This window comes from Accipiter gentilis, chromosome 2 (assembly GCF_929443795.1).
Source record: "Accipiter gentilis chromosome 2, bAccGen1.1, whole genome shotgun sequence".
Lineage (NCBI taxonomy): Eukaryota > Metazoa > Chordata > Aves > Accipitriformes > Accipitridae > Astur > Astur gentilis.
Genome location: NC_064881.1, coordinates 55,153,593 through 55,181,191, shown reverse-complemented (window position 1 = coordinate 55,181,191; position 27,599 = coordinate 55,153,593). Strand labels below are relative to the sequence as shown.

Genomic DNA, 27,599 nt, shown 5'->3' with positions numbered 1-27,599 from the left:
CTAGCGTGCCGTGCGGCGGGGCGCTCATCCGCTCGCCGGGCGCGGCGCCCGCAGCCTCAGCGTGCCCTGCCATGAGCGTGCCGGAGGTGGAGGCCCTCGTCTCCCAGAAGTATGAGATCAAGAGGCGCCTGGGCAAGGGGGTGAGTGCCCTGGGGAGGCCTCGGGAGCTCGGGGGGCCGGGCGGCGGCTGCGGCGGCGTCCGGCGCTGCCCTGCGGGACGTCCCGGCGGCGCCTTTGTCTGCGGTCTCCCGGTCCCTGCCGCCGGCCGCCGACCTGAGCCGCGTCTAGTGCTGGAGGTCTGAGAGCTTATAGAGCCGAAGAAAAACCGGACTCTGAAATATTTATCATGCCTAATAGAGAAAAAAAAATCGTTAGTCGTAGCCTGATAACTTTCTGTGACTTCTTATAGTTGCTTCGCAGCTAGATTTCAGAGGAAGGTAAGTGTTACAGCGTAGTATGTGGCACTGAAAATACCTTTAAATTCCCCATCAGGTTTTTTCCCTGTAATTTACTGGAGAGCTGCCACACAAAGCACCGACCTTGCATGTACACCTGGTTTATAGCCAAATGAATCTGAGTCTCAAAGTCTATTCTGTTTGTGCCTGCTAGATTCTTTCACGTTTACTGTAACCCCATTACTTCAAGTATTGTGCTGCATCAGGTGATTTTCCCCCATAAAATCATGTATTTTTATATGTGAGCCGACGTTAATTTCTAAGATCTTTTTCCTCAGGCAGCCTCTAAACCCTTCCTGATTATCTGCTTTTCTATTCTGGCAGCTCTTTGCCATTGTTTAGTTGTGTTAATACTAGTAGTTAAGTATTTCATGTGCAATTACAAGGGGGCACTTGAGAGAGGCTCAATTTCTTCATTATCCTCTAAGACAATGTTTGGGTTTTCTCCTTTTGAATTCACACTGATCGTTCTTATGGCTATATTTAATTCTAAGTTTGGCTCTGACTTGCAAGGTTTGCTGCCATCTTGTTACTAGTTATCAGCTTTCTCCCTTTGACTGAATGTAATATATTACATCTTTTAACATGCTAGGTTCTTTGAACAGAATGACATTATTCTTTCATCTGAAATATCAAATTGAGAGTTCTATTTGGAGACTGTTTCACAAACATAACTACACACATTCAGGTCTTGAAAGGACTTTAGTGGCTTCGGGTCCATCATGTAGGCATCACTGACATTATCAAAACTACTAGTTGAGCTCTTAACTCAAGTGGTTCCAGCCTCCTAAATACCTGTGTTTTCTGCCTCTTGTATGCAGAAAGTTCTGTATGTATTGTGTATGTACACAGCTGATGCAAGTACCTGAGCACTTAAAAGGCTCTTGGAGTCCCTGAAACATGTGAGGACTGCCCAAAAAATAGAACAGAGAAGTGCAGCAGCAAAGGAGATAAGCTGTTCCTGTATAGTGAGGGAATTCAAAGAGTTCTTTTTTTTCCACTAAGGGAATAGGAACTTCTACCCGAGTATTCCCTATTCAGATGAGTATGTGATACTTGCAAATGGTGATTACTCGGTCTCCCTTGTGGTACGGATCCAGTTTTCTTATTATTAGGTTATAGATTTGAATCTTAACTTTCCACATTCTAGGAAATGCCTTACATCTGCACAATGGGGTCATTTCTCACTCAGAAATGCCCAGTTAATGTTTAAATACTCATACAAAGTAAAACAGCTACAATATGTGATATTGAGTGATTTTCATGCTTAAATACTCAGATAGCGACATCAAGGCAGACTTCCCAAGAATACATGTGATCCTGGAGTATGGGTTCAGGTCCTTTGCCGTGCATCAGGAAGTATAAACAGTTGGCGTATAAGTGTCTCGACTAAGTGCTATAATACTACACTGTTGGCAGTTGGGATGTCTCTCTTCTTTTTTCCCAAGTAACAACTGATAGGATGAGAGGAAATGGATTCAAGTTGTGCCAGAGGAGGCTTAGGTTGGATATTAGGAAAAATTTCTTCACCAAAAGGGTTATCAAGCATTGGAACAGGCTGCCCAGGGAAGTGGTTGAGTCACCGTCCCTAGAGGTATTTAAAAGACGTGTAGATGTGGCACTTAGGGACATGGTTTAGTGGTGGACTTGGCAGTGTTAGGTTAACGGTTGGACACCATAATCTTAAAGGTCTTTTCCAACCTAAATTATTCTATGATACTGTCACTACAGGCCTTGGTAAAAAGTCTCTCTCCATCTTTCTTGTAAGCCCCTTTATGTATTGAAAGGCCGCAGTAAGGTCTACCCAGAGCCTTCTCTTCACCAGGCTGAACAACCCCAACTCTCTCAGCCTTTCTTCATCACAGAGGCGTTCCAGGCCTCGGACCATTTTCGTGTCCCTCCTCTGTACCTGCCCTAACAAGTCCATCTCTTTCTTGTACTGGGGACCCCAGAGCTGGACTCAGTACTTCAGGTAGGGTCTCACCAGAGCGGAGCAGAGGGGCAGAATTGCCTCCCTTGACCTGATAGCCATGCTTCTTTCGATGCAGCCCAGAATACACTTGGCTTTCTGGGCTGCAAGCATACATTGCTGGCTTGTGTCCAGCTTTTCATCCACCAGTATCCCCAAGTCCTTCTCCGCAGGCCTGCTCCGAATCCTTTCATCCCCCAGCCTGTCTTGATACTGGGGATTGCATCAATCCAGGTGAAGGACCTTGCACTTGGCCTTGCTGAACTTCATGAGCATGTACATCTGCTATTGGCTGCTTTGGGGTCCAGGATGCTTGACCTTGTGGACCTTTGGTCGGACTCAGTGTAGACATTCTTAGTCCTTGACTCAACCAAGTATTGCTCATTGGCCTAACCTCTCTTTCTTCTAAGTAGCTGGTAATTACCTCTTCCTTCAGTCCCTCCCCCCCTTCTACTTCCATACTTGTCGTGGTTTAAGCCCAGCCAGTAACAAAGCACCACGAAGCCACTCGCTCACTCCTCCCCATCGCAGCCCTGGCGGAATGAGGAGGAGAAAATACAAAGAAATGTTCATGGGACAAGACAAGGACAGGGATGGATCGCCCACCACTTATAGTCACGGGCAAAAGACAGGCTCAACTTGGGGAAGAAACAACATCAATTTAGTTTACTACAAATCAAATCAAGGATAATGAGAAGTAAAACCCAAATCTTAAAACACCTTCCCCCCACCCTTCCTTCCCACCTCAACTCTGCTCCCAGTTTTCTCTACCTCCTCCCCTCCAGCGGCACAGCCAGACAGGGAATGGGGGTTGCAGTCAGTTCGCCACACATTGTCTCTGCCTCTCCTTCCTCAGGGGGAGGACTACTCACTCTTCCCCTGCTCTAGTATGGGGTCCCTCCCACCGGAGATAGTCTTTCACGAACTTCTCTGGCATAGGTCCTTCCTGTGGGCTGATCTTCAGGCACAGGCTGCTCTAGCACAGGCTTTCCCATGGAGTCACAGCCATCTTCAGGGGCATCCGACTGCTCTGGCATGGGGTCCTCCATGGGCTGCAGGTGGGCATCTACTCCCTTTCACCTCTGTGGGCTGCAGGGGCTTTGCCTTCAGTGGCTGCAGGGGCACCACCTCCTCCAGCACAACTCTTCCCCCTCCTTCTTCACTGACTTGGGTATCTGCACAGGGTTTTCGCTCACATTCCAATCTCCTCTCCCACTGCAGGTTTCCCTTCTTAAATGTGTTCTCCCAGAGGTGCTACCACTGTGGCTGATCGGGTTGGCCTTGGCCAGAGGCAGGTCTGACTTGGAGCCAGGGAAGCTTCTAGCAGCTTCTCACAGGAGCCACCCCTGCAGGCCCCTCCCCTGCTACCAAAACCCCTCTACACAAACCCAAAACAACCCTGAAGGTCTGAACTGTGCTTAAGATGTCATAGTACACTTCATCTGTCCTTTTTTTCTCCCTAGGCTTATGGCATTGTATGGAAAGCAATCGATCGCAGGACAGGAGAAATAGTTGCTGTTAAAAAGATTTTTGATGCTTTCAGGAACAGAACAGATGCTCAGGTGAGAAATCGTTGTTCTAACATGTCCTGAAAGATGTGGTGGGTGTTCATAGATATTTTCAGGATTTATATCTCGGAAAGATGTTAGTTATTTGACAATTATGCATGTAGTAATACAGTCTACAGCTATATTAGGATAAAAGGGAGCAATAAATGTCAAGCTTTGTTATATCATTGCATCTACAAAATACTGTTTGATGTCCCTGAGGGAAAAGTGTCTTTATAGGCATACACAGTTTGATTCTCCCTTATGTTGTTATGCTATAGCGCCTAAGCACACAGAGCACACTTGTGATTCTCTACTGAGCAACTGGGTTTTTCATAGCCGGTCTACCATGTAAGGGTTTCCTCTGCTTTAGAGATTAGAATGGATTTAGCCCTCTCATTGGAAGTCCATATTCTGTTCTGTCATTCTGTTGAGGTGACAATAAACTTTTTTTTGTTTATTTCCAGAGAACATTTCGAGAGATTATGTTCCTGCAGGTAACATCCATTTTTCCCCTTCCTCTGATTTTTAATTATCTCTGATATTGTTCACATATTTTCTTCCCATTCTTTTTCAAAATGTGCTGATCATTGCTGACAATTCTATTCACTTCTTTTCTGCACCGTCTTGGCAAACAGTCTTTCCATCACTGAGCAAAAACACCTGAATGAAATGGAGAGTTGGTCTTATTTTTTCTTTGAGACATGCTCTGTCTTTTCACCATTTTTAGCAGTATGTGTACTCTAGGATAACCATATTGACATGCACTCTCTGTCACTTTTTACATCTTTGTGGATGGAAAGCATTTTTCTTAAATTTTAAATGCCATGATTGAGAGGTGGGACTGGGGTGTAGAAGAGAATTTACATGCCAAAATTTTCTTCCTCTGTCATGTGGGAAATAACTTGACCACTTGAAATAATCAAAGCAAAACTAAAAGAGATGTTCTGTATGGAATTACTTAAGGCTGCTTTTGTTTTGATATAATTGACCCCACACTACGCCTTATTACCTTATCAGTGGCATTAAGATTACCTGTCCATTACTCCACAGACTTACCATGTAGAAACATCAATGTTTTTGAATAGTGATAATGTTGTTATAACTATGATTTCCTAAGGACGCAAGGAAAGCAGGGCTCATAAGAAGAGGTATATCCTAAGACTGTCAAGTTTAAGTAGGAAAGAGGTGGGGTTTTTTTACTTTTTAATCATTCTTTAAGCCTGAAATAGAAGCTGTGAACTTGAGCTAAAAATGTATGAGAACAATTCCTTAGAAGTTAATTATCTGTAGGTTAGATCGTCTCTGAAAGTATAGCACTTGTGGAGTAGATGGGTGGAGGAGGATTTGGGAGAAGAAAAAGAAGGATATTTCTCCTGAAGGAAAGGACGAGTCATTCGGGGGGAAGGAGGTTAATGTGCCATTAAGCCCTTACTTTCATGACTTTAGATGCTCAACAGACTTAAGAATTTTAGTTCCCCCCCTATTTTTGAAGGTATTTTATAGCTCTTTCTTGAGGTTCAGGACTGAGAGATCAAAAAGGGAAAGATGTAAGAAATACTCTTTCATTGGTGACTGGATGTTTGTCTTAATTTGCTTGTCTGTGCAAATTCCTTCCTGTGCATAATGATTGCTGAGTTTAATCTGCATGTTTATCATAAGGGCATTTGATGGACTGGATGAAGTTTATTTTAATTGAGAAGTGTTGATGTAGAATATAGGCATTTTGATTATTTTCTTCTGGGTAATACATAGTATGCTGCTCACTATGCTGCTTGCAGTTTTTATGCTTATAGTTCAGTATGGCTGCAGATCTATTTGCTGTATTGTGGACCACATTTTAGAATGTTATTTTTGGTAATTACTTTAGTGAGAACATTGTTCTGTAAGCAAAGATAAGTAGGACTGGCTCTGACAAGATTTTTTTCAAGGTAGGATTTTTTTTAGTATAGGTTGAAACTTTTTCATAACTTTCCATTATCAGTTCCAGGACAAGACAGGGTGAGACAATGGGGTTTTCCTTCAGTGTGAAGTAAGTTCTTAAACAGTACTCAAGTAACACTGTCAAGACTGATCTGCATCTCTGGAAAAATGTCCCTTTTTGGTAAAAACTTTCTTTAGATTATTTGGATGGGCATTCTGAATATTGTCCTCAGAATAAATGCAAAGGTATTTGATGGCCTGGGTGTATATTACTGCTTTGCAAGAGTATTTTCATGAGTCGCTGTAGGCGAGTATGTTGGTTTGTGGATTTTTCTAGACGATGTACATTATAACCAATTCTTTTCTTGGCCTCAGAGTCTAGGAAGGTGATGGTGTTGTAAGACTCTGCTGGAGATAGCTTGATGTTATGATTTATGATACTGTTTATAACTGAATTTGTGATAGAAATAGATAAAGAGTCTATATTACTGGTTGAAATAACAAAAAAACCATTTATGTATTTTAGGTACAAGCATAGGTTTTATGGTGCAGCTATTTATAATTTTATACTTGGGGTAGTTCATGAAAATGTTGGCATATAGTGAAGTGTTCACAGTGCCTCTAGCTGTGCAGAAATGTTAGCTATAGGAAATAAAATTTGTTAAGACTGAGGATGAAGTAAATGATCTTGACAGTATCATCAGTCTGCAAATGTGAGGATAGAATTCACCTACAGTTTAAGATACCTGTATTTAGGTATCTCTTTGTATGCTGACTGTCTGATCTCCAATTACAGTCAGTTCAATCAATGCAGCCTGTAGTGTTTCAGCCTACCCTCAGAAAGACACTTCCTGGTTGGGTGGGTGGTTGGTTTTTTTAATTAGGAACGTTGACGGCAACTTTGTTCTCTTTTCACTGCCACAATATTTCTTTGCGTTCAGTTGGAAACATGAGTTGAGTAAAGTTGACTGGATTTTATTCAGACAGTGGTATGGAGGGATTTTTAGAACTAATGTCTCAGACAACAGAGATTTTGGGTTTTTAGATTAACCGGCTGGTTTCATGCTGTGGAGCAAGTTTAAATCCTTTTTATTATTATTTATTTCATTAGAAACATAATGAAGGAAATAGCATGTTAACATTTGTTCTAGACAATAATACAAAATGCAATAGGTTATTGTCCTTTTTTATGATTCACAAGCAAGACACTTGATTTTGACAGTTGGGTCTCTTCCCTCCACAGGAATTTGGAGAACATCCGAATATCATCAAGCTGCTTGATGTTATCCGAGCTCAGAACAACAAGGACATCTACCTCATCTTTGAGTCCATGGGTGAGACTTAACATTGCATCAGCCATTTAAATACAGTCTGTCTTATGAGTTAGTTACCTTTGTTCCCTACTTTGATAGTAGTGTGTTGATAATTTACATGAATATTCGTGTAAGTAGACATATAAGTAGGAGCAGTACAGGTTTTTTTAATATATATTGGTTGTGATTAGATGGGAATAGCAGTGAAACGTTTAAAGGACTAATAATTATATGAAAAGTGGCTGGCTGAGATGAAGATGGCAGAGAGCAATAAATTAGAAGTCTTGCAGAGACAGAAGAGTTGCATGTGGAACAAACTATGTGCAACTTTATTATAACAATAGTATGCAATAATAGAACAGTAACTGTAGCATGAGCTGCAAGTCAAACTGATAATATAGAGACATTGCAGTACTATTAATACTTACAGTGTTAACTTCTGTTGAGAATGCTTTTGAAAGATGACAGTTTCGACTATGATCTATTCTGGCCTTGCTTTGAGGAACTTATATTCACAACTGGGTAATCCTTTACTGATGTAAATCTATTACTGATGTAATATATTACAGAGACAGATTTACATGCTGTGATTAAGAAGGGGAATTTGCTGGAAGATATCCACAAGTGTTACATTCTCTACCAACTCCTGAAGGCAACTAAATTCATCCACTCAGGAAATGTTATTCACAGAGATCAGAAGGTATATTTCAGTCATAGTCTTTATCCTTCACTCAAGTTTTCTGTTAAACACTAAATTTCTGTTAAACACTAAATTGAAAAATATGAAAAGGGAGACTAGCAAAAGAACCTCGATAATAATCTTCTGCTGTTCAAAGAGTAAAAAGCTTATTAATTTTCCTTTTTTCAATTCAGCCTTCAAATATCTTGCTGGATGCAGACTGCTTTGTTAAACTTTGTGATTTTGGGCTGGCCCGTTCTTTATGTCAGATGAATGAGGACCAAGGCAACCCTGCTCTAACAGAGTATGTGGCAACACGCTGGTACCGAGCCCCTGAGATCTTACTTTCCTCTCGGAGGTAACTGCTTAATATGAGTGAAGGGATGGGTTTCTATAATTTCTTCACCACTGGGAAGATTTATTGGCTAAAAGTCTTAAGTCTTTTCATTTTAGATGTCACCAGATGCAATGTCACGTCAGCAGTCCATTTTCTCAATATGCATTTAAACTTCAGTTCTGCAACATAAAAATCTCTCATTACATGTACATTTCCTTCCTGGCTTCTTAGATTGTCCATTTACATACATTATCAGCTCATCTGTTTGTCATCCTTTCTCCCCTTAAATCTTCATCTTTACAAAATTTGGTTGAGTACCTTAGTCCTGTCCTCCAAGTTTAAAGAGAGTTTTTTGATAGACCTTCAGAAAATATTCTGTAATCAAATGTTAAATCAGCTGTCTGTTGGTCAGGCTTAGTCCTTTTTTTGACTTAAATATACAAAATCTTATTGATCAGAAAAGAAAATAAATATAGGTTGGGTTAGTATCCCAAATTTGAAATGTGGATGTTTTGCAAACTGTCATTTACCCTTTGTTTGGCATTTACTTTGCTTTAGTAATTGTAACTACTTTCTAGTTACATTATGCCCTGAAAAGTCAGCTGTTTCCAAACAGCAACTTGTATCTTCACTGTTGGTCATATGAAAAGTATATGTTACCTTGTCCTGGCATCTATCTTTAATATACTTCCTTTTATGGTTTCCTAGAATAGGCTTCTAGTAGGATAAATCTGCTTTCTGTTTTATGCTTGCCAGTTTCATGATTCCCGAATCTCATTCACTTTATAATTAAAATCTGTGAGCATTCGTATTCAAGGAGTCATCAAGCTTGTTTTTCTAGCAAAATAAGCTAATGTAGATGATGTGAATACCTGGTACAGAAAAATATTTGATTGATTTAGTCCTGACTCTGTTCTATTCTTATTTGTAGTTACACTAAAGGTGTAGACATGTGGAGCATTGGCTGTATTCTGGGAGAGCTGCTACTTGGAAAACCTCTTTTTCCTGGAACATCAACAGTGAATCAAATAGAGCAGATCTTGAGGGTCATTCCTGCCCCATCCCCAGAAGGTAGGACTCTTCTACAGGAAAAGGTATTTAGAGAAGAGATTAAAAGAGTGAAAGAAAGCAGCCCAGCTGGATCAGGGAAGAAGGTATCTCTTGTGAGTCATTCTAACATATTTTCAAGGAAATTAAAGACTTAATTGTGAAATGTTAGTGTCAGAGGAAAATAAGCCCATACTTGATTACGTGAGAAACAAGAACCAGGCCTCCAAAACATTTTTGAGATTTATAAGAGGATGACAGTTTAAAACAGAAGTTTAATACTTCTGTGGGATTTGCAAAGTAAAGGTAAATTGGACTTTTTGGTCTGGAAATCTAAACACAGAAGTGAAAGCTGGAGTAAAAATATGTTAAATCCAAAAGAGGGGATGATGATTATTAGTATTGTCTTCCATGAGTTCCAGTCTAACAGCCCATACACTTTATAAACTTTTACAATATACTATGTTCTAACATATGCTCTATTCAATGTTCTAACTGAGCTAGCAAATAGTTTTTAGAAAAGTAACTACCTTCAGTTTAAGGACATCACAGTTTTGGAGAATTCCATTCGAGCTTAAAGTTACTTATAGTTTTTATTAGAGATTTGGTCACTGTGAATGAAATATGAATGGCAATGTGTGCGTGAAAACACCAAAACAGGAGTTAGAAGAACAGCCAGCACTAATAACAAAAAATGGTATTCCATTCTCAGCAACACAATTGAGGAATGTGTTGATAATGTCAGAACCAGAACGTCTGCAGTCTAAGACAAGACCACAGGACAAATGACACAGTAGCAGAAGGTCCTGTATACTTACCACAGGACAATGGCTGCAAGGTTGCAGCATATCACAGGCACAATTTCTTTTTCTTTTAGCCAAACAAGTGAAAACAGGCACTTGTTCAAAACATTATTGCAAACAAGGAAAACCAACCTATGAGCAGTAACTTTGCCTAGGATTTATGGGGACCAAAGAAGCAAGATTCTGAAGCAAAAAAACCCCATTCCATAGCAACTGTTGACTCTTTGAGAGTATGACAGATATGTTCAGAAAAGAGTTCATCATCACCAGTCACCCCAGTGGATGTGATGAGGAAATCAATAGCTGGTATTCCTTGTTCCCTGTGTCCCACACAAGTGATCCTGGCCAGATCATTTGGCCTCGGATATCTTGGAGCTTCTGCATATGTGGGTATAAGAGTGCAAGTTTATGAACTCTATGATAGAATGAATAGGAATTGAGCAAATCAGCTTAGAAAGTAAATATTCCATCCCCCTTCCATAGGATCTCCCATTGAGTTTTATTAGCATGATTTCCTATGTTAATATCAAATATTTGCTTTCCTTCATAAACTGTGTAGCTCTGGTAGTCCTAATCTTGGCATTAACAGTATCTTTTCATTATTGCAGATATTTTGGCTATGCAGTCAGATTACAGGGCCTCAGTTATTAACCGCATGAGTTTCCGGTAAGCCTTGAATGTTCAGTGTGTCTCAAAAGTCAACAGTCTGGTGTATGACGTTGACGAAATGTTCCCCTGAAGTTCACCTCACCTTCCAGTAGAAGGTAGAAATTATTTCTGCTCTCTGCAGATTCAACCTACCTCTAGGGAAGGGATGTAAAGTTTAAAAAAAAAAAAAAAGAAAAAAAAAAAAAAGAAGATGAGAAGACCAATGACAAAATCGGGGAATAACAAAAAAAAATTAGGCTGGGCCTACATTCCAAGGTATTGTCATGTGTACTTTCTCAAAATTAGAATATTTTCCTATCCTGAGTCATTTGGGTATCTGCTGACATTGGTTCATACATGGAAAGCCCGAATCTGTTCAGGCTGACTGCCTCATTCTAGCTGCTTAATGACTCTCACTGTGATTATTTTTTTTTATTATTTTTATTTTTTTTTCTTTTCCCCCTCCTTATATCTGTCATGGTTCTTTTGGATCCTCCAGTTATGTACACAGACTACCACATAATTCTGCATTTATTACATATCTAATTAGTAAACATTAGTAAACTTAATGCTTTTACACTATCTTATGGCCACAGCAAATTACTCGCCAGTCTCTAAGTATTCTCCACTTGTATCTGCCATGATACTCAGTAGGCATCCCTTCTCACTGGGGAGTCTGCAATATGCATAGCCCAGCTATGTGTGGTATGAGTTCTCTGAATATTTACTGATAGGTTTTTATAGGTTTAGCTTAGGGCAGGTCAAACCATAAGCTCTAGCAGGTCCCTTGCTGTTCACATGAATAGCATATGCCTTTTCATGATGACTTTTGCTGACTTTTTCAGTTGGCATCCTGGAGCATTATTCCCTTTCATTCAGGGATGCCAGGATTCCTGTATCAATCTATGCCAGGTAGCTGAGGAACTGAGACCCTTTTGTCCCTGCTGATTCAACTGTCAGCACAGCATGTGTGTTTGACCTTGTCAGCAGGAAGTGGACGGTCACAGTATCCCATAGGAATTTCCCTTGATGCACTTGGGAATGTTGCTTCTCGTCCTTTTGCTGTGCACCTGCACCAGGTTTGGTTGGAATGGAGTTAGTTTCCTTCACAGCAGCTTGTATGTGACCAAAACTGTTGATAACACAGTAGTGTTTCAGCTGCTACTTAAGAATGCTTGCACAGCAGCCATCAAGGCCATCTCTGTTTCTCGCTCTGCCCTCACAGTGAGTAGGCTAAGGGTTGGCAAGAGACTGTGAGGGGACACAGCTGGGACAGCTGACCCTTCTGACCAAAGAGATATTCCATATAATATAGTGTCACGCTCAGCAATAAAGTGGGTGGGGAGGAATTTCTCCAAAGTAGCTATTGCTTGGACACTCGCTGAGTATTGGTCTGCTGGTGGTAAGTGATTGCTTTTGCACAGCTTGGGGTTTTTTTTCCATTTTTCCCTTTTTTTCCCCTCCACTTATTGAACTGTCTTTATCTTGACCCATGAGGTTTTCTTGCTTTTGCTCTTCCGATTCTCTCCCCCATGCTACTGAGGGGGAGAGAGTGAGTGACTGGATGGGGTCTTAGCTGTCAGCCGCAGTCAACCCACCAGAGTCCTTTTAGGTGTCTAGCATGGGGCCAAAGTGTCGACATCTTAATAGATTTGATCAGAGTGTACTAGATAGGATTTTATAGTAGTTACACCTGTTTAGCTGTTGTTGGTCATAATATTGACGTATTTGTTCTCAGCACTGGTTTATTTGTTCCTTTACCTCCTCCATGGCATGCTGCCTCTCTTGCTGTACATCAAATTTGAGGGCTTGTAATGGCTGCTTTCAGCTTTTGCAGTTTGCTGTGCTGTTTAGCACTTTTTTGTGTTTTGCCTGGGAGAGTTATGATAAAAGCACTAGCCTTGAGCCTAATCTGGTATTTAGGCCCTGCATTGGTTCTGTCCCAGTACTTTGGGAACCATCCCATGGAGAAAATTAACAATTTCTCCTCTTCTCATCTGAGAGCACGTTTGTAGAGGAAATGAAGAATGGTACCTCCCCCTTCCTCTCTCCTGGGGTAGATTGTTTTTCTGTCTTGTTACAACAGCTCTTCGGTTTCTTGAACATCCTTGGGTAACTAGAATGCTTATATTGGTATACATCAAGAATCTGATTCTGGCTTTTCCTAAGGATAACCAACTATTTGTGAATGCCACACAGGGATGTGCCCTGAGGTAGTCAGGTCATGGGTCACAAGTTGTGTAGGAGAATTTGTGCAGGTACCTAGAGCAATTTTCACATCCAACGGTGTGAGACTTCACACCTCAACAAGGGTGGCATCCTGTTGAAGCGACAAAACACCTGAAGAAAGAATGCCTTGTCTATGTCAGAGACACAACTTCTCACGCTGTGCTGGGGCCTGGCCTACACCTATCTCAGTGGGGTGAAAGGGTCTCTGGATCTGAGGACATAAAAATGGACACTGTGGCTAAGTCAGAGAACCAACCCTTGAGGATAACAGTTGCTCCTAAATAGTGGGAGAGGGAGTCAGTTTGGTTTGTAAGAGAGGAAGAAGCTTCTAAGAGGGAGCAGGAGGAAGAATCAGAAGAGGCAAACAGTTCTGCAGTAGAGCAGCCACAAGGACAAGAAGGGGAGGAGACAGAAATCATGAATAAGTGTAGAAACCACCCAGTCCCTATCCCTAAACAAGCTGCAAAATATGTGGAAAGATTACAGCTGTCATCTAGGTGAGCAAATTATCACTTGGTTGCTGTGATGCTAGGATACTGGGCCCAGTGCTGAGTCAGGAATTAGAGGGTAAGAAAGCCCAGCAACTGGGATCTCTCGGTAAGGACCGGGGAACTGGTGAAGGGATCAGAAAAGGGGCAACGATCTGCAGCTTCTGGAGGCAACTTCTGTCGAGCATGAAGGCAAGGTATCCCCTCAAGGAAGATCTTATAAACTACTGAGGCAAGTGGATCACCAATGAGGGAGATATCCAGCATTAGGGAATTGGTGGTGGAGGTGATCTACAGCAACCTGGGCAATAACCAGAGCTCCATAGATCCAGGTGAAATTCAGTGCACACAGTCAAAAGTTTGTACAGAGCACACCAACAGCACCCTGACAATAATTGTACAGACATTAAGGCACCAACTGTGGACAGACTGGCTGGCCAGCTCTGGCAATATGAAGAGAATCTCTCTACCTCCCCAACCCTATGGTCCGGTATCTCAGCTGTAGAAAAACTGCCCCAAAAGTTCCAGCAAATTCAAAGGGAGTTATGTTTTCCTCCTCACCCTTACAGGTTGGCATCTTAGCTATCAAGAGTGTCAGGTGGAGTCAGCCTTTCTCTGCTCAAAGGAAAGGGAACCATGCATGCCACCTTGTGGTTCTACCTGTATGATAGTGGGAAGGACATGAGGAAGTGGGACAGTGCATCTATCTCAAGCCTAGAAACTTGTGTATGTGAATTGCAAGGAAAAACAGCAGCCAAAAAGGGTCCATTCAGAAAGATGACTGCTCCAATTGCTGTTGAGCAATTCCCCAGACGCAGTGGAAGGACTGATCCTACTTCTGATCCTGGTTTGCAGTTACAGGAGTTGGGTAATGAATGCTCTGACCAGGAATAGATGGGCCATGTCTCCAGCCAGGCAGAGGAAAGGCATAACTTGGTTTTATTGGACTGTATAGATTCAATAGTCTGGCACATTGTACCCACAGGAGTATAAGGCTTTGCTGGACACCAGTGCATAGTGACCCTAATGCCATCAGGATACAAGGGGATGGAACCCACCTGGATTTCTGGAGCGACAGAATGATCCCCTACAGTTATCTGTGTTGGAGGCTGAAGTGACCGTAACAAGCAACAAGTGGCAAAAGCATCCTATTGTGACTGACGTGGAGACTCGGTGCATCCTCGGCATGGACTACATCAGGAGAGGCTACTTCAGGGACCCAAAAGGGTACCAGTGGGCTTTTGGTGTAGCTGCCATGGATACAGAGAGGATTACACAGCTGTCTAGCTTGCCCATCCAGTCTCTTAGTGAATCCGTCTGTTGTAAGGTTGCTGCATGTCAAAGAGCAGCAGCAGTGGGTGGGGGCTTAGCTGCCAGTGGGGGTCAACCCACTGAGAAGAGCTCTCTCATTTCTATAACCCTTCTCTAAGTAGTGAGAGACAGCAGCTGGAACTCTTCATTCATTCCTGGCTGAAATGCACTTTTATTTGACAGCCCTCCTCTTTGGATGTTGTCATCTTTTTTTTTTTTTTTTTTTTTTTCCCCCTCAAAAAATGTGAAAGTCAAGTGGCTAAGTTCTGGTAGATAGCTCCAGCTAGGTAAAAGAGCAAGTGAAATCTTAGTCTTCAAAATTGAAAAGTTTTTTTTCTGAGCCACTCAGTCCAAATGTTATGTTGAGTGATGGATTATTTTTCTAAACTAAAAGAATGTTGTCATGGACTAACAAAATTATTTAAAATATGAGTAAGAATCATATTTTAAAACTGATTTTTCAAATGTATTAGATATTCTCATGTTTATGTTAATTATTATCTTTAGGATTTCAAAATGCAAAACCAGATTTTTAAACTTCATCTTCTCATTGCAAATTATACAGAAATATATTTCTGTGGTCTCAGGGCTGGATTGATGGGATCTTTAACAGTTCAACTGAAACATCCAAGTTAGGAGTTTGGGCTTCCTGCATTGTCAAAAGAACAAAAGAAGAACTTGTTGTCCAGAGGACTCATTACTCCCCTGTGTCTGATACTGTCTGATATCTCTTTCCACTGAAACAAGAGAAAGACTAGACTTGCAAGTTAGGCACTTCATGTAGGTTCCTAGTGCAGGGAGGGAGGCATTCAAACCTAATCAAAGGTGTAAAAGACTTTTAACGTACTCACAGGCCTATACTTTAGAGTGTTCCAGGATTATGACACACTATTTGTGAGTGAATGCTCAAAAGCAGTCAGGTGTCACCTTGTTGTGATTCCCAGGACTGTAATTCATGCCTTCACTGTAAATTAGACACTGGGAGCTTATATCATTGTTTTCTGACTTCTAGGCAGCGAGTAACATTTGAGGAGATTTTACCATCCTCTACTCCACTGCCTGCCTTGGATCTTCTGAAGAAACTTTTAGTATTTAACCCTGATAAACGACTCACAGCAGAGGAGGCTCTGCAGCATCCTTATGTGAAAAGGTGAGAGTAATACCAATGTGCAGTTTCCCCTGATGTCTTCTGAGATGTTATAGACCTGCTCTTGGCACAAGTTTTCTTTATATGCATGATAGAAAAAAAAAAAAAAAAAAAAAAAAAGCCAGAGCTAATTCTTGATTTTTCTCTAATGCCATTTACACTAGAGGTCACACTAGATGATGTAACAATCCTTTTTAACATTATATTAACCTGTGGTGCTGTTCTTAGTCTTAGTGAATTACATTATGTGTTATCATCTTCTTAGATTTCACTGTCCTGCCAGGGAGCCCTCTCTGGATTATGATGTGATTCTTCCTTTAGCTGATGATATCCAGCTGTCTGTGGCAGAATATCGAAATAAATTATATGAGGTACTTTCTCTTATCCTATTTTCCAAAATCCTAATCCTTCAGGTAACCTGCCCTTCTTGCACACACTTAATGAATTCTGACATTTTCTTCTATTTGCATTCCCATAAGCTTTCCATACACGTTTACAGTTGCATCTTGTTGCTTCCTATCAGTCAGTTCCATGCTGTCATAATTTTTGAGAGGTCTTTAAATCTAGGTTCCCACTGGGAAAAGAAAAGTCTGTAAAGCATGATGACTGAGAAAGACTGTGTTAGAGGAAAATGTATTATGCTGGATCCAACAGCCCTAGAGGGGCGAGGCTGCTGCCACTCTGTGTCCCCAGGTCCAGCCAGTAACAAGGCTGAAGATGTATTCTCAGTAGGCACAGCACATGCTTACAGAAAACATGTACACACTACGTATCTACATATACACAGGGCTGGCCACGTGCATCACAGACAGGCACTTGGAGCACTCACACAAACATAGGCAGCACCAACAGCCTCATCCTGCTCCCTTCTCTGGCTGAGCAAGGTACAACTCCTCTTGTGAGAATATATATACATATGTACAAGGTGGATCCCTGCAGCAGCTGGTCTCAGACACTCAGTCTGATCCCAGTCTCCTCAGCTGCTGGCTCTTGGATATACAAGCCCCCAAGGCTGCAGACCCATTCCAGTTGCTGGTAAAGATCACGCAGGCAAACAGCTGGCCAGGACTTTCCAGGCGCCTGCCTCTAGTGTTCTCACCCCTAGAGATACACAGGTGCTCTCACACCCAGAGCTGGCCTGCTCACCCCATTGCTCCAAGGCCACTTGATCTTTGCTAGGGATCAGACGCTCACTCACACACCTGCACTCTCTTCAGTTGCTGGCACCATGGACACACAGGCCCTCTGACCTGTGATCTGACTCCAGTTGGTGGCACTCACACCTGCATACACACATGTAGGCAGAATAGACAGGCTCTCTTCCAGGAAAGAGAAAGGAATTTAAGAAGATAGAGCAAACTGCATTGATCAGGTGCAGGGCATTGCCAGACAAGCTTATTGACCAGCCAGCTATTTACATACAACTGACCATTTTTATACCTCTTACCCCCTATTTCCTGCACTCGTTCCTCCCCAAATCACCTACACCCCTCTCTTTTCCTGCTTCTGGTTCCTACCCTAAACATCCCATAGTAAGTCCTGTGTGATCCCAAATGGCTTTCCCCTGCATCCCATAATGTGTCCAACCCCTAGGCAGCAACCTCCACCACCACCCTCCCACCACCCCCTATACCCTGCCACCCTTAGTCCAGAAGGTGATCCAGAGAAATCTGGATGACTCATTGTAATGAGTTTCATGCCCAGACAATGGGGCCAATAGCTTTGCTGGGACAGCCCTGGCAGGGGTCCAGACAAGGTGTTGCCTAAGACAAACCCTTGATTTGGGTTCCCATCTGCCATGGTGCATCCCTGTGCTCCTCAGCCTGTGCAGAGGGGCCTTTGATGGGCTGATGGCTTCTGTGAATGGGTCAGGGTGTAGCTCGGCAGAGTATTGTTTGGGCTCCCCATCCTGCCATTGTCTTTCTGAGCTCTGTTGTGGGTGTGCAGACAAACTGTTATCACATAACCTAACACACTGAGTTTTTTTGCTGGACAGTCATCAAATGCAATTCCATGCCGCACCACATACAGAGAACTATCAGATTTCAGAATAATTAATTAATAGAGGAGGAAGACTAAGTGAAGGATCAGTGTAGCTGATGTGCTAATAATAAAGGACAGTGATGTTTTAGGAGACGTATTTTGAATGCATTAATGTGGGGAAATAGTAGTACTTGAAAAAATCTGGAAATGGTCTTATAATCAAGCAAATAAAAAACAGCTGATGCAAAATCTTTAGTTGTACAGGGAAAAGGAAAGATAGTACTTCTGATACCATTTGGTGTATGAAATAAGATCAAGAGAAAATTAAAAGCTGTACTTTCCCTGTAGACAGTGGGATTGAGTGCACCCTCAGCAAATTTGCAGATGATGCCAAGCGGAGTGGTGCAGTTAACACACCTGAGGGACAGGATGCCATTCAGAGGGACCTGGACAAGCTTGAGAACTGAGCCTATGTGAACCTCATGAAGTTCAGCAAGGGCAAGTGCAAGGTCCTGCACCTGGGTCAGGGCAAGCCCCAGTGTCAAGACAGGCTGGGGGATGAAAGGATTGAGAGCAGCCCTGTGGAGAAGGACTTGGGGATACTGATGGATGAAAAATTGGATATGAGCCGGCAACATGCGCTTGCAGCCCAGAAAGCCAAGCGTATCCTGGGCTGCATCGAAAGAAGTGCGGCCATCAGGTCAAGGGAGGGGATTCTGCCGCTCTGCTCCGCTCTGGTGAGACCCCACCTGGAGTACTGCATCCAGCTCTGGGGTCCTCAGCACAAGAAAGACATGGACGTGTTAGGGCAGGTCCAGAGGAGGGACACGAAAATGGTCCGAGGGCTGGAACACCTCTGTACGAAGAAAGGCTGAGAGAGTTGGGGTTGTTCAGCCTGGAGAAGAGAAGGCTCTAGGCAGGCCTTATTGCAGCCTTTCAGTACTTAAAGGGGGTCTATAAGAAAGATGGAGAGAGACTTTACTAGCCCCTGTAGTGACAGAACAAGGGGTAATGGTTTTACACTGAAAGAGGGTGGGTTTAGATTGGACATGAGGGCGATATTTTTTACAATGAGGGTGGTGATACACTGGACCAGGTTGTCCAGAGAAGTTGTGGGTGCCCCATCACTGGAAAGCGTTCAAAGGTCAAGTTGGACAGGGATTTGAGTAACCTGATCTAGTGGAATGTGTCCGTGCCCAAGGCCAAGGGGTTGGACTAGGTGGTCTTTAAAGGTCCCTTCCAACCCAAACCATTCTATGATTCTACAAACATTTGAATAATGTCTAAAGAAGTGAAAGAAGAACAAAGATAAATACAAATCAGAACTAATAATAAGAGACACTGAACTATCTCATTGGTGTTGTTGAGGCAGTAGGTAGAGGATAGCCAGAGTGAATGCTCTTAACGATGAAATATGAGGAGCAGCAAAAGTGGAAGTAAATCAAGCCTTCAGAAGGAGAAATTGGTTTTGGCTTAGTTTGGAGGGGCGGGGGGCTGGTTCCCCTTTTTGCAGTGAAAGAAATTATGTAAATGCCATGTTATGAGGCAAAGGAACTGGAAGATGGTGGAAAAAGCAGGAGTTGGAATGTAAATGTAGTAAAAGAGGCATTGGAAAGAATGACAGTGGGAAGAGAAGATTGGAAAGGAAGCTTAGAGATCAGAAAACCCAAGACTGGGAAAGACTGATAAGCGTGTCCACCTTCCCAGAGAGAGATGAAAAGTGTTATTGCTTATATTAACAGCAATTTAAATTGAAGAAAGAAAAAATAAAATTGAACTTAAAAAGTTGAACCTACTTAAAATTTCTTTTAAGGTCTTTAATAGAAGGAAACTAATAAACTCTACTGTGTTAGAATGTTAGCAGTCATGAGCAGATGAATTAGTAAAGTGAATACTGAGCACAGATAGAAAAGATATTCTAAATGTCAGTAGATTGGTCACAGATAATCTAGATACAAGGTTAAGAAACAAGTGAATAGTTTTGAATAATCTTACTGATAGGGTGTCAAATTTGCAATGACTGTGATTACAGGAAGTTGAGAGCAGATTGTCTGCACCAAGACCCAAAACCTTGGTAAGAATTCTATTGCTAGATAATAGTGTGTAGAGGTAGGTGAGAAATAATTATGAACTAACCGGAATGAATGTTGCTTTGACCATTAAAAAATCAGCTTTGCAAAGTCCTAGAAGGGGATGGTAAGAAAGAACATAGTGTTAACCTTTTGGACGCACAAATCCTGTCTTTTCCAAGGCTAATGTCCATTTTATTTAGTCGTGTTCTCCCTCAAGATATATTGAAATTGCCTGTTTACCCAATACTTTTTCTTAATGCTTCAGCCTATTCTTTCCTTCCACTGAGAATATTATTTCTATCTTCTTTCCAACCCTAAATTAATTTTAAAAATATACTTGTTACCTATCCTGTGAAATAAATTGAAGTTATTTGTAAGTCTTTCTCTTTGTTTCTATGTTTTGTTCCTCTGCTCTGCTGTGTAGCTGTGTTGAGTCTAACCAACTTCTCCTTTCTGTAGATGATCCTTGAAAAGAAATTAAATAGCCATCGAAAGGAGCAAGTGCGGAGAGAAAATATTCAACTAAGTCAGTCTGAATCCAGGCCATTTCTTCCAAATTCCAGTTCTGTGAATTTATCTACCAGGAAAGGCCAGAGAATACCAACACCACCTCTTCTAAAAACTTCAGATGTGCATGCTGGAACTACATCTAGTGTCCAGCCAGAAGCATCCAGCCAGAGTGAAGATTTAGCAAGAACTTTATGTCAGAGATCAAAGATCAACGTGATATACAATCCCATAACACATACTGCTGTTCAAAGTAGGTACTACCCTCCTACAGTGGGATGTAGCCACCATGAGGCATTATTATGGGGTAGAAATAAGAAAAGAGATTGAGTGGGGAAAAAGAAATAAGGGAAATTTACATGGCAAAATAAGAGGGTGAAAGTGTGGGAGGAAAATCACGTAAGAACAAAACACTGTTGAATGAGTTTTGAGTGTACAACATTCTCTTTGGCTTTTTCCTGCCTCAGTCTTGTCTCTATGTTCCTTTCTGATTTCTCTTTGCTTCTTTACTGCTATTATCTTTTCCCAGGCCCATTTGAACTGGTTTTGTTTGCTAGTACATTCTAATTTTATTCTGAATATTTTTGTTCTGTTTGTGAGATGAAGCGAGGTGGCAGGGGCTGACTCAGTTTTTATGTTCTATCCCTGCGTCAGTCAGTGTGTTCTCTGTCCTCATGATTTTCATACTTTCTCTCATGTTTTTTCTTCTGCAGGTAATGTAAATTCTGGTGCTGTGATCAGGAACTGTTCTGCACCACCTTCTCAACAGACCAGAATCTCCAACAATAGGAGACTGGGGAGACAAATCACATGGGCAAATGCAAATGCTCAGCTACCTCCTACAAGCATACAGAGCCTTTATAATGTGAGTAGCAATTAAAAAAAACCCAAACCTTAACTTTTTATGGACCAAAATGATATAGACACAAAATATGTTGATTTGCAATTTTGTAAAGATACTTAAATGAGAGGCAAGACATATTGCTCTGTGAGTGACTAAATTAATAAATTTTTACTAGTTAAAATTACTTATGACAAAGATACACACTGCAATTTCATTGCTTGTATGTAGTGTCAGTCACGTGGTACTAGTAACCTAGTTTGATAAGACAGTTGGGCTTGTATAGAGTATGTTCCCATTACTAGAGAGCTGAAGAGTGTGCTAACTGAAGAGTTTCTGCTAGTAGGGGAAATAACTAGACATAACTTGTCTCTAATATGGGGTAGATTCATATAGGAACTTGCATATTGCAGTCTTCAGTGTTGCAATACCTATATTTCAGGTGTTTTGTCCACTAATGAAGTTTGTGACCCTGAGTTAAGTTCTGTGCATGAGGCAGAGTGTTGAGAGGAAGACCATCTAATAGTAATCACCAGGAAATGCCAAGGGCACAGATGTGGCTTAAACCTTACATTTCCAGCATATGTAATGCTGATCTTCAGCTAGTCTGGGTTTATAAACACTAACTTTCTCCTGAAGTTTTACGTCTAACCCCAGTCTTTCAAAAAACCCTATCACTTGTGACTTGAGGAGCAAGAATATTTTGCTGCCGATAGGATTAGGCAGGAGTTCTGTGAATGGCTGTTGAATTGAAGTACGGGAATTAGGTGTTTCAGAGAAGATGAAGTAACACAGCCCTTTTGTAAATCTAGGTCTCTGCCTCATTAGCAGTATTTTTTTCACAAAGATTAATTGTAATGGATCATATACGTCAGCTAACTGTAATCAAAAAGAAAAGTAGAAATATCTGCAGATTCTCTGCCTCTACTTCTTTTTCCCCATCTTGAGTTTTTAATGCAATGTCTTTGAGATGTGCTGAGATACATGACTTTTTTTCCACTGCCCTTTTCCTAGAGGACAGGCTAATTTTGGACTTCATTCTACTTTCAATTTTATCACTTCAGACAAGTGAGGATTTGAACACCATTTCAGATTATCACATTGTTCAGGTTGTCAGCAGCACCAAAAACTCCCTTTGACATTGAGAATCACAGATCAGTTGCTTTTACATTATCTTCAGTGATGGCTTGTCCTGTCCAAAGTGTGTAGGTAGCAAATTCTTTTTTAACCAGATTGAGAATGTTGGATATTCCAAACTTCGCTGGAAAATTCGTATTACCTCTGGAATCAACCTAATGGATTACTGTTGCTGAACAGTGAAGGCTTCAGTCCTGTCCTCTCTGCTTGTCCCTCTTCCCTGTTCTTGGCCACGCTTCCTTGTAAAAGTTATCCTCACTGGGTTCTTAAATGACCTCCTTGCCTCTGCTTTTTCTTTTTCCTGAGCTAGATCAGAGGAAGCTTATGGCAGAGGAAGAATATGGAAAGAGGGACCATAGATGACCTTTTTGATACTAAAGATTGACTTGTTTGTCATGGGACTTTCTCACATCCCCACAAAAGAATACTTGAGTGTCTATGTGCTGGAGCTCCAAACCATTCAAAATGTGTGCTGAGCACAGTTGTATGAAGGGATTTCTGACAGACACCACTATCAAAGATGAGTTGGGTGGGATCACCTGCTTCGTCTCAGCATGCAATATCACATTTACCTTAAGGCAAAGCATTTCTTTGAACACAGCTCTGGATGATCTGAACCATTTCAAGCCAGAAACAAGCTGCAGACACTGTTAAGAGTCAAGCTTGTTCCTACTGGATCTCTTCTTACTGTTGTGACTGATATGAAAATACATATGAATAACTGCTAGAAGGAGACGTGATTGCCAGTAACTTCCAAGTATGTCCACGTGCACACTTGCAACCCATCTTTCAGACCCTCTGCTTTGGAATCCCATTCAAAATGTTTTGAGAGTGAGAGGAACCATTTATTCCACAAGGGTGGAGCAAGTGTGGAAGCCTTTATTCCACAGTAAGAGATTGTGGAGGTTCCTGCATGTGCAGATGTACATATGAACAATGCATTTTGAAGAATCTTTAGGTTATTGTGAACAACTTCCTGTTACTGGAAGAGCATAATAGGGAGAAGATCACCCTACACATGCCCTGTGCTTTATATTTGTTCCCTGAGAGGCTAATACTGACTAGTGTCAGAGACAGGATATTGTGGTAGAAGGTCATCAGCATTGTGGCTGATCTTACGTGAATGCTGAATTTTCCATCTTTCTCATTCAGCCTAAGCAGAAGCTGAAAAGTTCTGACATTCCAGTTTGCTCTGCATTCAGTCTGCGTTCATTTTCAATATCCTAGCAAGCTCATGAAACTCTTGTTCTCAGCCATTTGACCAGGAAAGACTCCTGTAATGGCTGGGGTGACAGCAGCCAGTACCACAATAGTGAGTGGACATTCTTGCCTTTCAGTTAACTATGGAGGTTCACAAAGCATAAGCCACAGTGAAACAGCTCTCCTCTTGAACTGCAGATTCAAATGTATTGTAATGTATTATGTATTGTAATGTATTAATAACTTTTCCCCACAGGGGCTGATAAACACAGTATCCATATGTAGCTCCCAACTCAGAAAGTCACCAAGCTATTTGATTGGCAGAAGCCAGGAGGATATACTGGGGAATGATGATGATGATGATCTGTCTTTTGTACATATATTTAAAGCATTCACTGCTGTTAGAAACAAGATATTAGCCAAACAGGACTTTGGACTTTTGCTCCAGTGCAGGATTAGTTTGTTGTATTTTGCTCCTCGTTCTCAATACGCCCATTCTTAAACCCTTCTCCCTCACATCATTCTCACCATCCTATTCTTGATCTTACAAAACAGTCTGGTTTTTTATTATTCATATAACATTCATGATCTGTCCTGCTCCTCAGCTGAAGCAAAATCTGTGTTCCTTATTTGTATTTTAGAAAGCTGATTACAAGTTACTAACTATCTTGGCTTTTCTTTCTCACACAGAATCCAAGAAATAATCAGTTTCACAGCAAAGATGTTCATCCGCTTCTGAAGTCGAGTAAAAAGATGTTCCAGATTACTGCAAATGTGGGAGCTGCTGGTGATCCAAAAGCATCAATGGGCAGTTACTCCCAGGCCTATGGAACCATATATAAATCTGCACTGCAGAGTCTTCCAATATCAAAATCCTCCCAACAACATGAGCAGTGAATATGGAAATGTTCTAACCAGGTGAAGTACAGCTCATCTTATCAGTCCCCTAACTGAGCCAGTAACAGCAAGTGAGAGCAAAATATAACAGGCATTTGACAGTTACCCCAGCTAAAGGAAAATGCTTTATTCATTGTATGGAACAAGGTACTACTTTCTTCTGGACAAACCAACAGGAAAGAAAATCTAATCCCTTTGCCTTCCTTCCTGTCTTACCAGACAAGGGCACAGCACTATTTGCTCCCATACTGTGAAAACAATAAATGCTGTCAATTCATATTCCTCATTTGAATTATTGAAAAAAATTACAGAAAATTGCAATATTGTGATACTTGAATGTATTTAGACATATTCAGAATATTCAGGGCCTTTAGATATACTGAAGACGCATTCAGGGCCCATGTAAACCTCATGAAGTTCAGCAAGGGCAAGTGCAAGGTCCTGTACCTGGGTCAGGGCAAGCCCTGGTATCAAGACAGGCTGGGGGATGAAAGGATTGAGAGCAGCCCTGTGGAGAAGGACTTGGGGATACTGATGGATGAAAAATTGGATATGAGCCGGCAACATGCGCTTGCAGCCCAGAAAGCCAAGCGTATCCTGGGCTGCATCGAAAGAAGTGCGGCCATCAGGTCAAGGGAGGGGATTCTGCCGCTCTGCTCCGCTCTGGTGAGACCCCACCTGGAGTACTGCATCCAGCTCTGGGGTCCTCAGCACAAGACAGACATGAACGTGTTAGGGCAGGTCCAGAGGAGGGACACGAAAATGGTCCGAGGGCTGGAACACCTCTGTTACGAAGAAAGGCTGAGAGAGTTGGGGTTGTTCAGCCTGGAGAAGAGAAGGCTCTAGGCAGGCCTTATTGCAGCCTTTCAGTACTTAAAGGGGGTCTATAAGAAAGATGGAGAGAGACTTTACTAGCCCCTGTAGTGACAGAACAAGGGGTAATGGTTTTACACTGAAAGAGGGTGGGTTTAGATTGGACATGAGGAAGAAACTTTTTACAATGAGGGTGGTGATACACTGGACCAGGTTGTCCAGAGAAGTTGTGGGTACCCCATCACTGGAAAGCGCTCAAAGGTCAAGTTGGACAGGGCTTTGAGCAACCTGATCTAGTGGAAGATGTCCATGCCCAAGGCAAGAGGGTTGGACTAGATGGTCTTGGAATGTCCCTTCCAATCTATTCCGTGATTCTACGATTCTTTAGCACTGCCTAAATGCAGATTATTTTTTTTTAACAGAACGGATAACTAACTGTTCTCTGAAGACCAAGAAGACTAAACTCTTCACAGATAATCTTAAAGTACTTCATTTTGTTTTCCACTAATTTCTATGACTCTTCTGGGGTAAATTACATAATCAATGGTGGCTTATTTTCATTAAAATCAAGTAGAAGATCATTTTAAATATAGGTGGGTTGTGCTACAATATTTAATAGCTTACCTACCATGTAATATTGTAAATATTGTAATAATAAATACTTTATATAGCACTACAGAAAATCTTTGTCCTTCAATGTTTACTGTGTGTGAAAGGGAAAAATACAAGGGTATCTTGTTCAATGATTAATATGGTAAATTTTTTTGGCTTTCAGAAAGAAGTGTTCCAAGAGATACTGTTGCTGAAATGTCATGAAGTTGTTATCAGGCAACAGTGGGACTACAGTAAACTTTAAAACTATATTCCTGTTTAATGCTGACTTTTGGTTCATTCTCCTCCTTAACTTGAAGTTCTTATAAGAAGTCTCTGTCCCTGAAATTTTACTTCACCTAAGATAAATGATTGTTATTCCAGAACATTGGGACTACAGTTACAGAGGGGATTCAGGCACTAGATTCCAACACGTGAGTACCACCGCCATTGATAGAATATCTATTTTATCTTTTAGTACCTAAACACCAAAGGCTAGTAAAAAAATAGTACATTCACTTCTGGTACCAAGTGTGGTCACTTAAGTCTGATAATACTAGGGAGCTGGGAATACAGCTCACAGGAAGTCCTGGTTTATTCTGGTATATTCATAAAATAGGCATTTCCTCTCTATCTCAGGTACAGGTAGATACAGGGGACGGCAATGACAGGGTGAACATGTTGTGCAGGCAGTGCTCTGTGCAGCACGTTGGCTCTTGTGAGACCAGTTCTCATGCACAGAAAAGGGAGTCTGCTGCTTAATTCAGAGTTGTGACTTCCACTAAATGCCTAGCACCTAGCAATTTGACGATACAACATGACATCTAAGATCCTCTGTGAGCTTAGTCTCAGACTGAGAGGTGATGGGCTGTAAAGCTGATTTTTTTATTCTTAAAATGGCTTTTGCTATTACCAAGTGAATTAGTTATTCTGCAATATTTGTATACACCTACAACATCTGGTAATCAATGTATCACTAAAAGAGTCATTCTAGTTCTGGTCAGGAACATACTTTTACACTGAATGCACCATGCTGAGCAAGATTAAATTCTACAAATCTGAACAAATACAGCAAAATTATAAATGTTAATGTAATCTGTGATTATAGAAATATTACATTTCGGTAACTTGCCTGTTACAGAATGATGCCAGAGCAGGTACGTTTGGGAAAGGCTGGGGAGGTATGGAATGACATAAGAATTACACAAAATAGAGCTAGCATATACATAATAGTATATATATATATATATATCTGTGTCCTGGTTTCGGCTGGGATAGAGTTAATTTTTTTTCTAGTAGCTGGTATAGTGTTATGTTTTGGATTTAGTATGAGAAGACTTGATAACACACTGATGTTTTCAGTTATTGCTAAGTAGTGTTTAGACTAAGTCAATTTATACTAAGTTTATACATAAAGTCAAGGATTTTTCAGCTTCTCATGCCCAGCCAGCAAGAAGGCTGGAGGGGCACAAGAAGTTGGGAGGGGACACAGCTGGGACCGCAGACCCAAACTGGCCAAAGGGGTATTCCACACCATGTGACATCATGCCTAGTATATAAACTAGGGGGAGTGGGGCTGGGGGGGAATCTGCCATTCAGGAAGTGGGCATCGGTTGGCAGGTAGTAAGCAATTGTATTGTGCATCACTTGTTTTCTATATTC

At 41.5% G+C, this 27,599-nt stretch overlaps 1 protein-coding gene across 4 annotated transcripts; it reads left to right on the top strand.

Annotated features, from left to right (window-relative positions):
* Positions 1–41: 41 nt before the first annotated feature.
* MAPK15 (mitogen-activated protein kinase 15) lies at positions 42–27,599 on the top strand. Of its 4 annotated transcripts, none has more exons than XM_049824241.1 (14): positions 42–140; positions 3,888–3,986; positions 4,439–4,468; positions 7,138–7,228; positions 7,777–7,907; positions 8,081–8,244; positions 9,155–9,294; positions 10,682–10,739; positions 15,762–15,899; positions 16,162–16,267; positions 20,411–20,711; positions 21,172–21,323; positions 24,327–24,554; positions 26,322–27,599. In XM_049824241.1, exons 1-13 carry the CDS (start codon positions 72–74, stop codon positions 24,531–24,533), a joined length of 1,686 nt encoding a protein of 561 aa, XP_049680198.1. In that variant the 5' UTR covers positions 42–71; the 3' UTR covers positions 24,534–24,554; positions 26,322–27,599. The 4 variants fall into 4 exon arrangements, with proteins under 4 accessions (XP_049680198.1, XP_049680189.1, XP_049680181.1 ...); XM_049824232.1 differs by lacking the exon at positions 26,322–27,599 and adding an exon at positions 25,769–25,932; XM_049824224.1 differs by lacking the exon at positions 26,322–27,599 and having other exon boundaries at positions 24,327–25,317.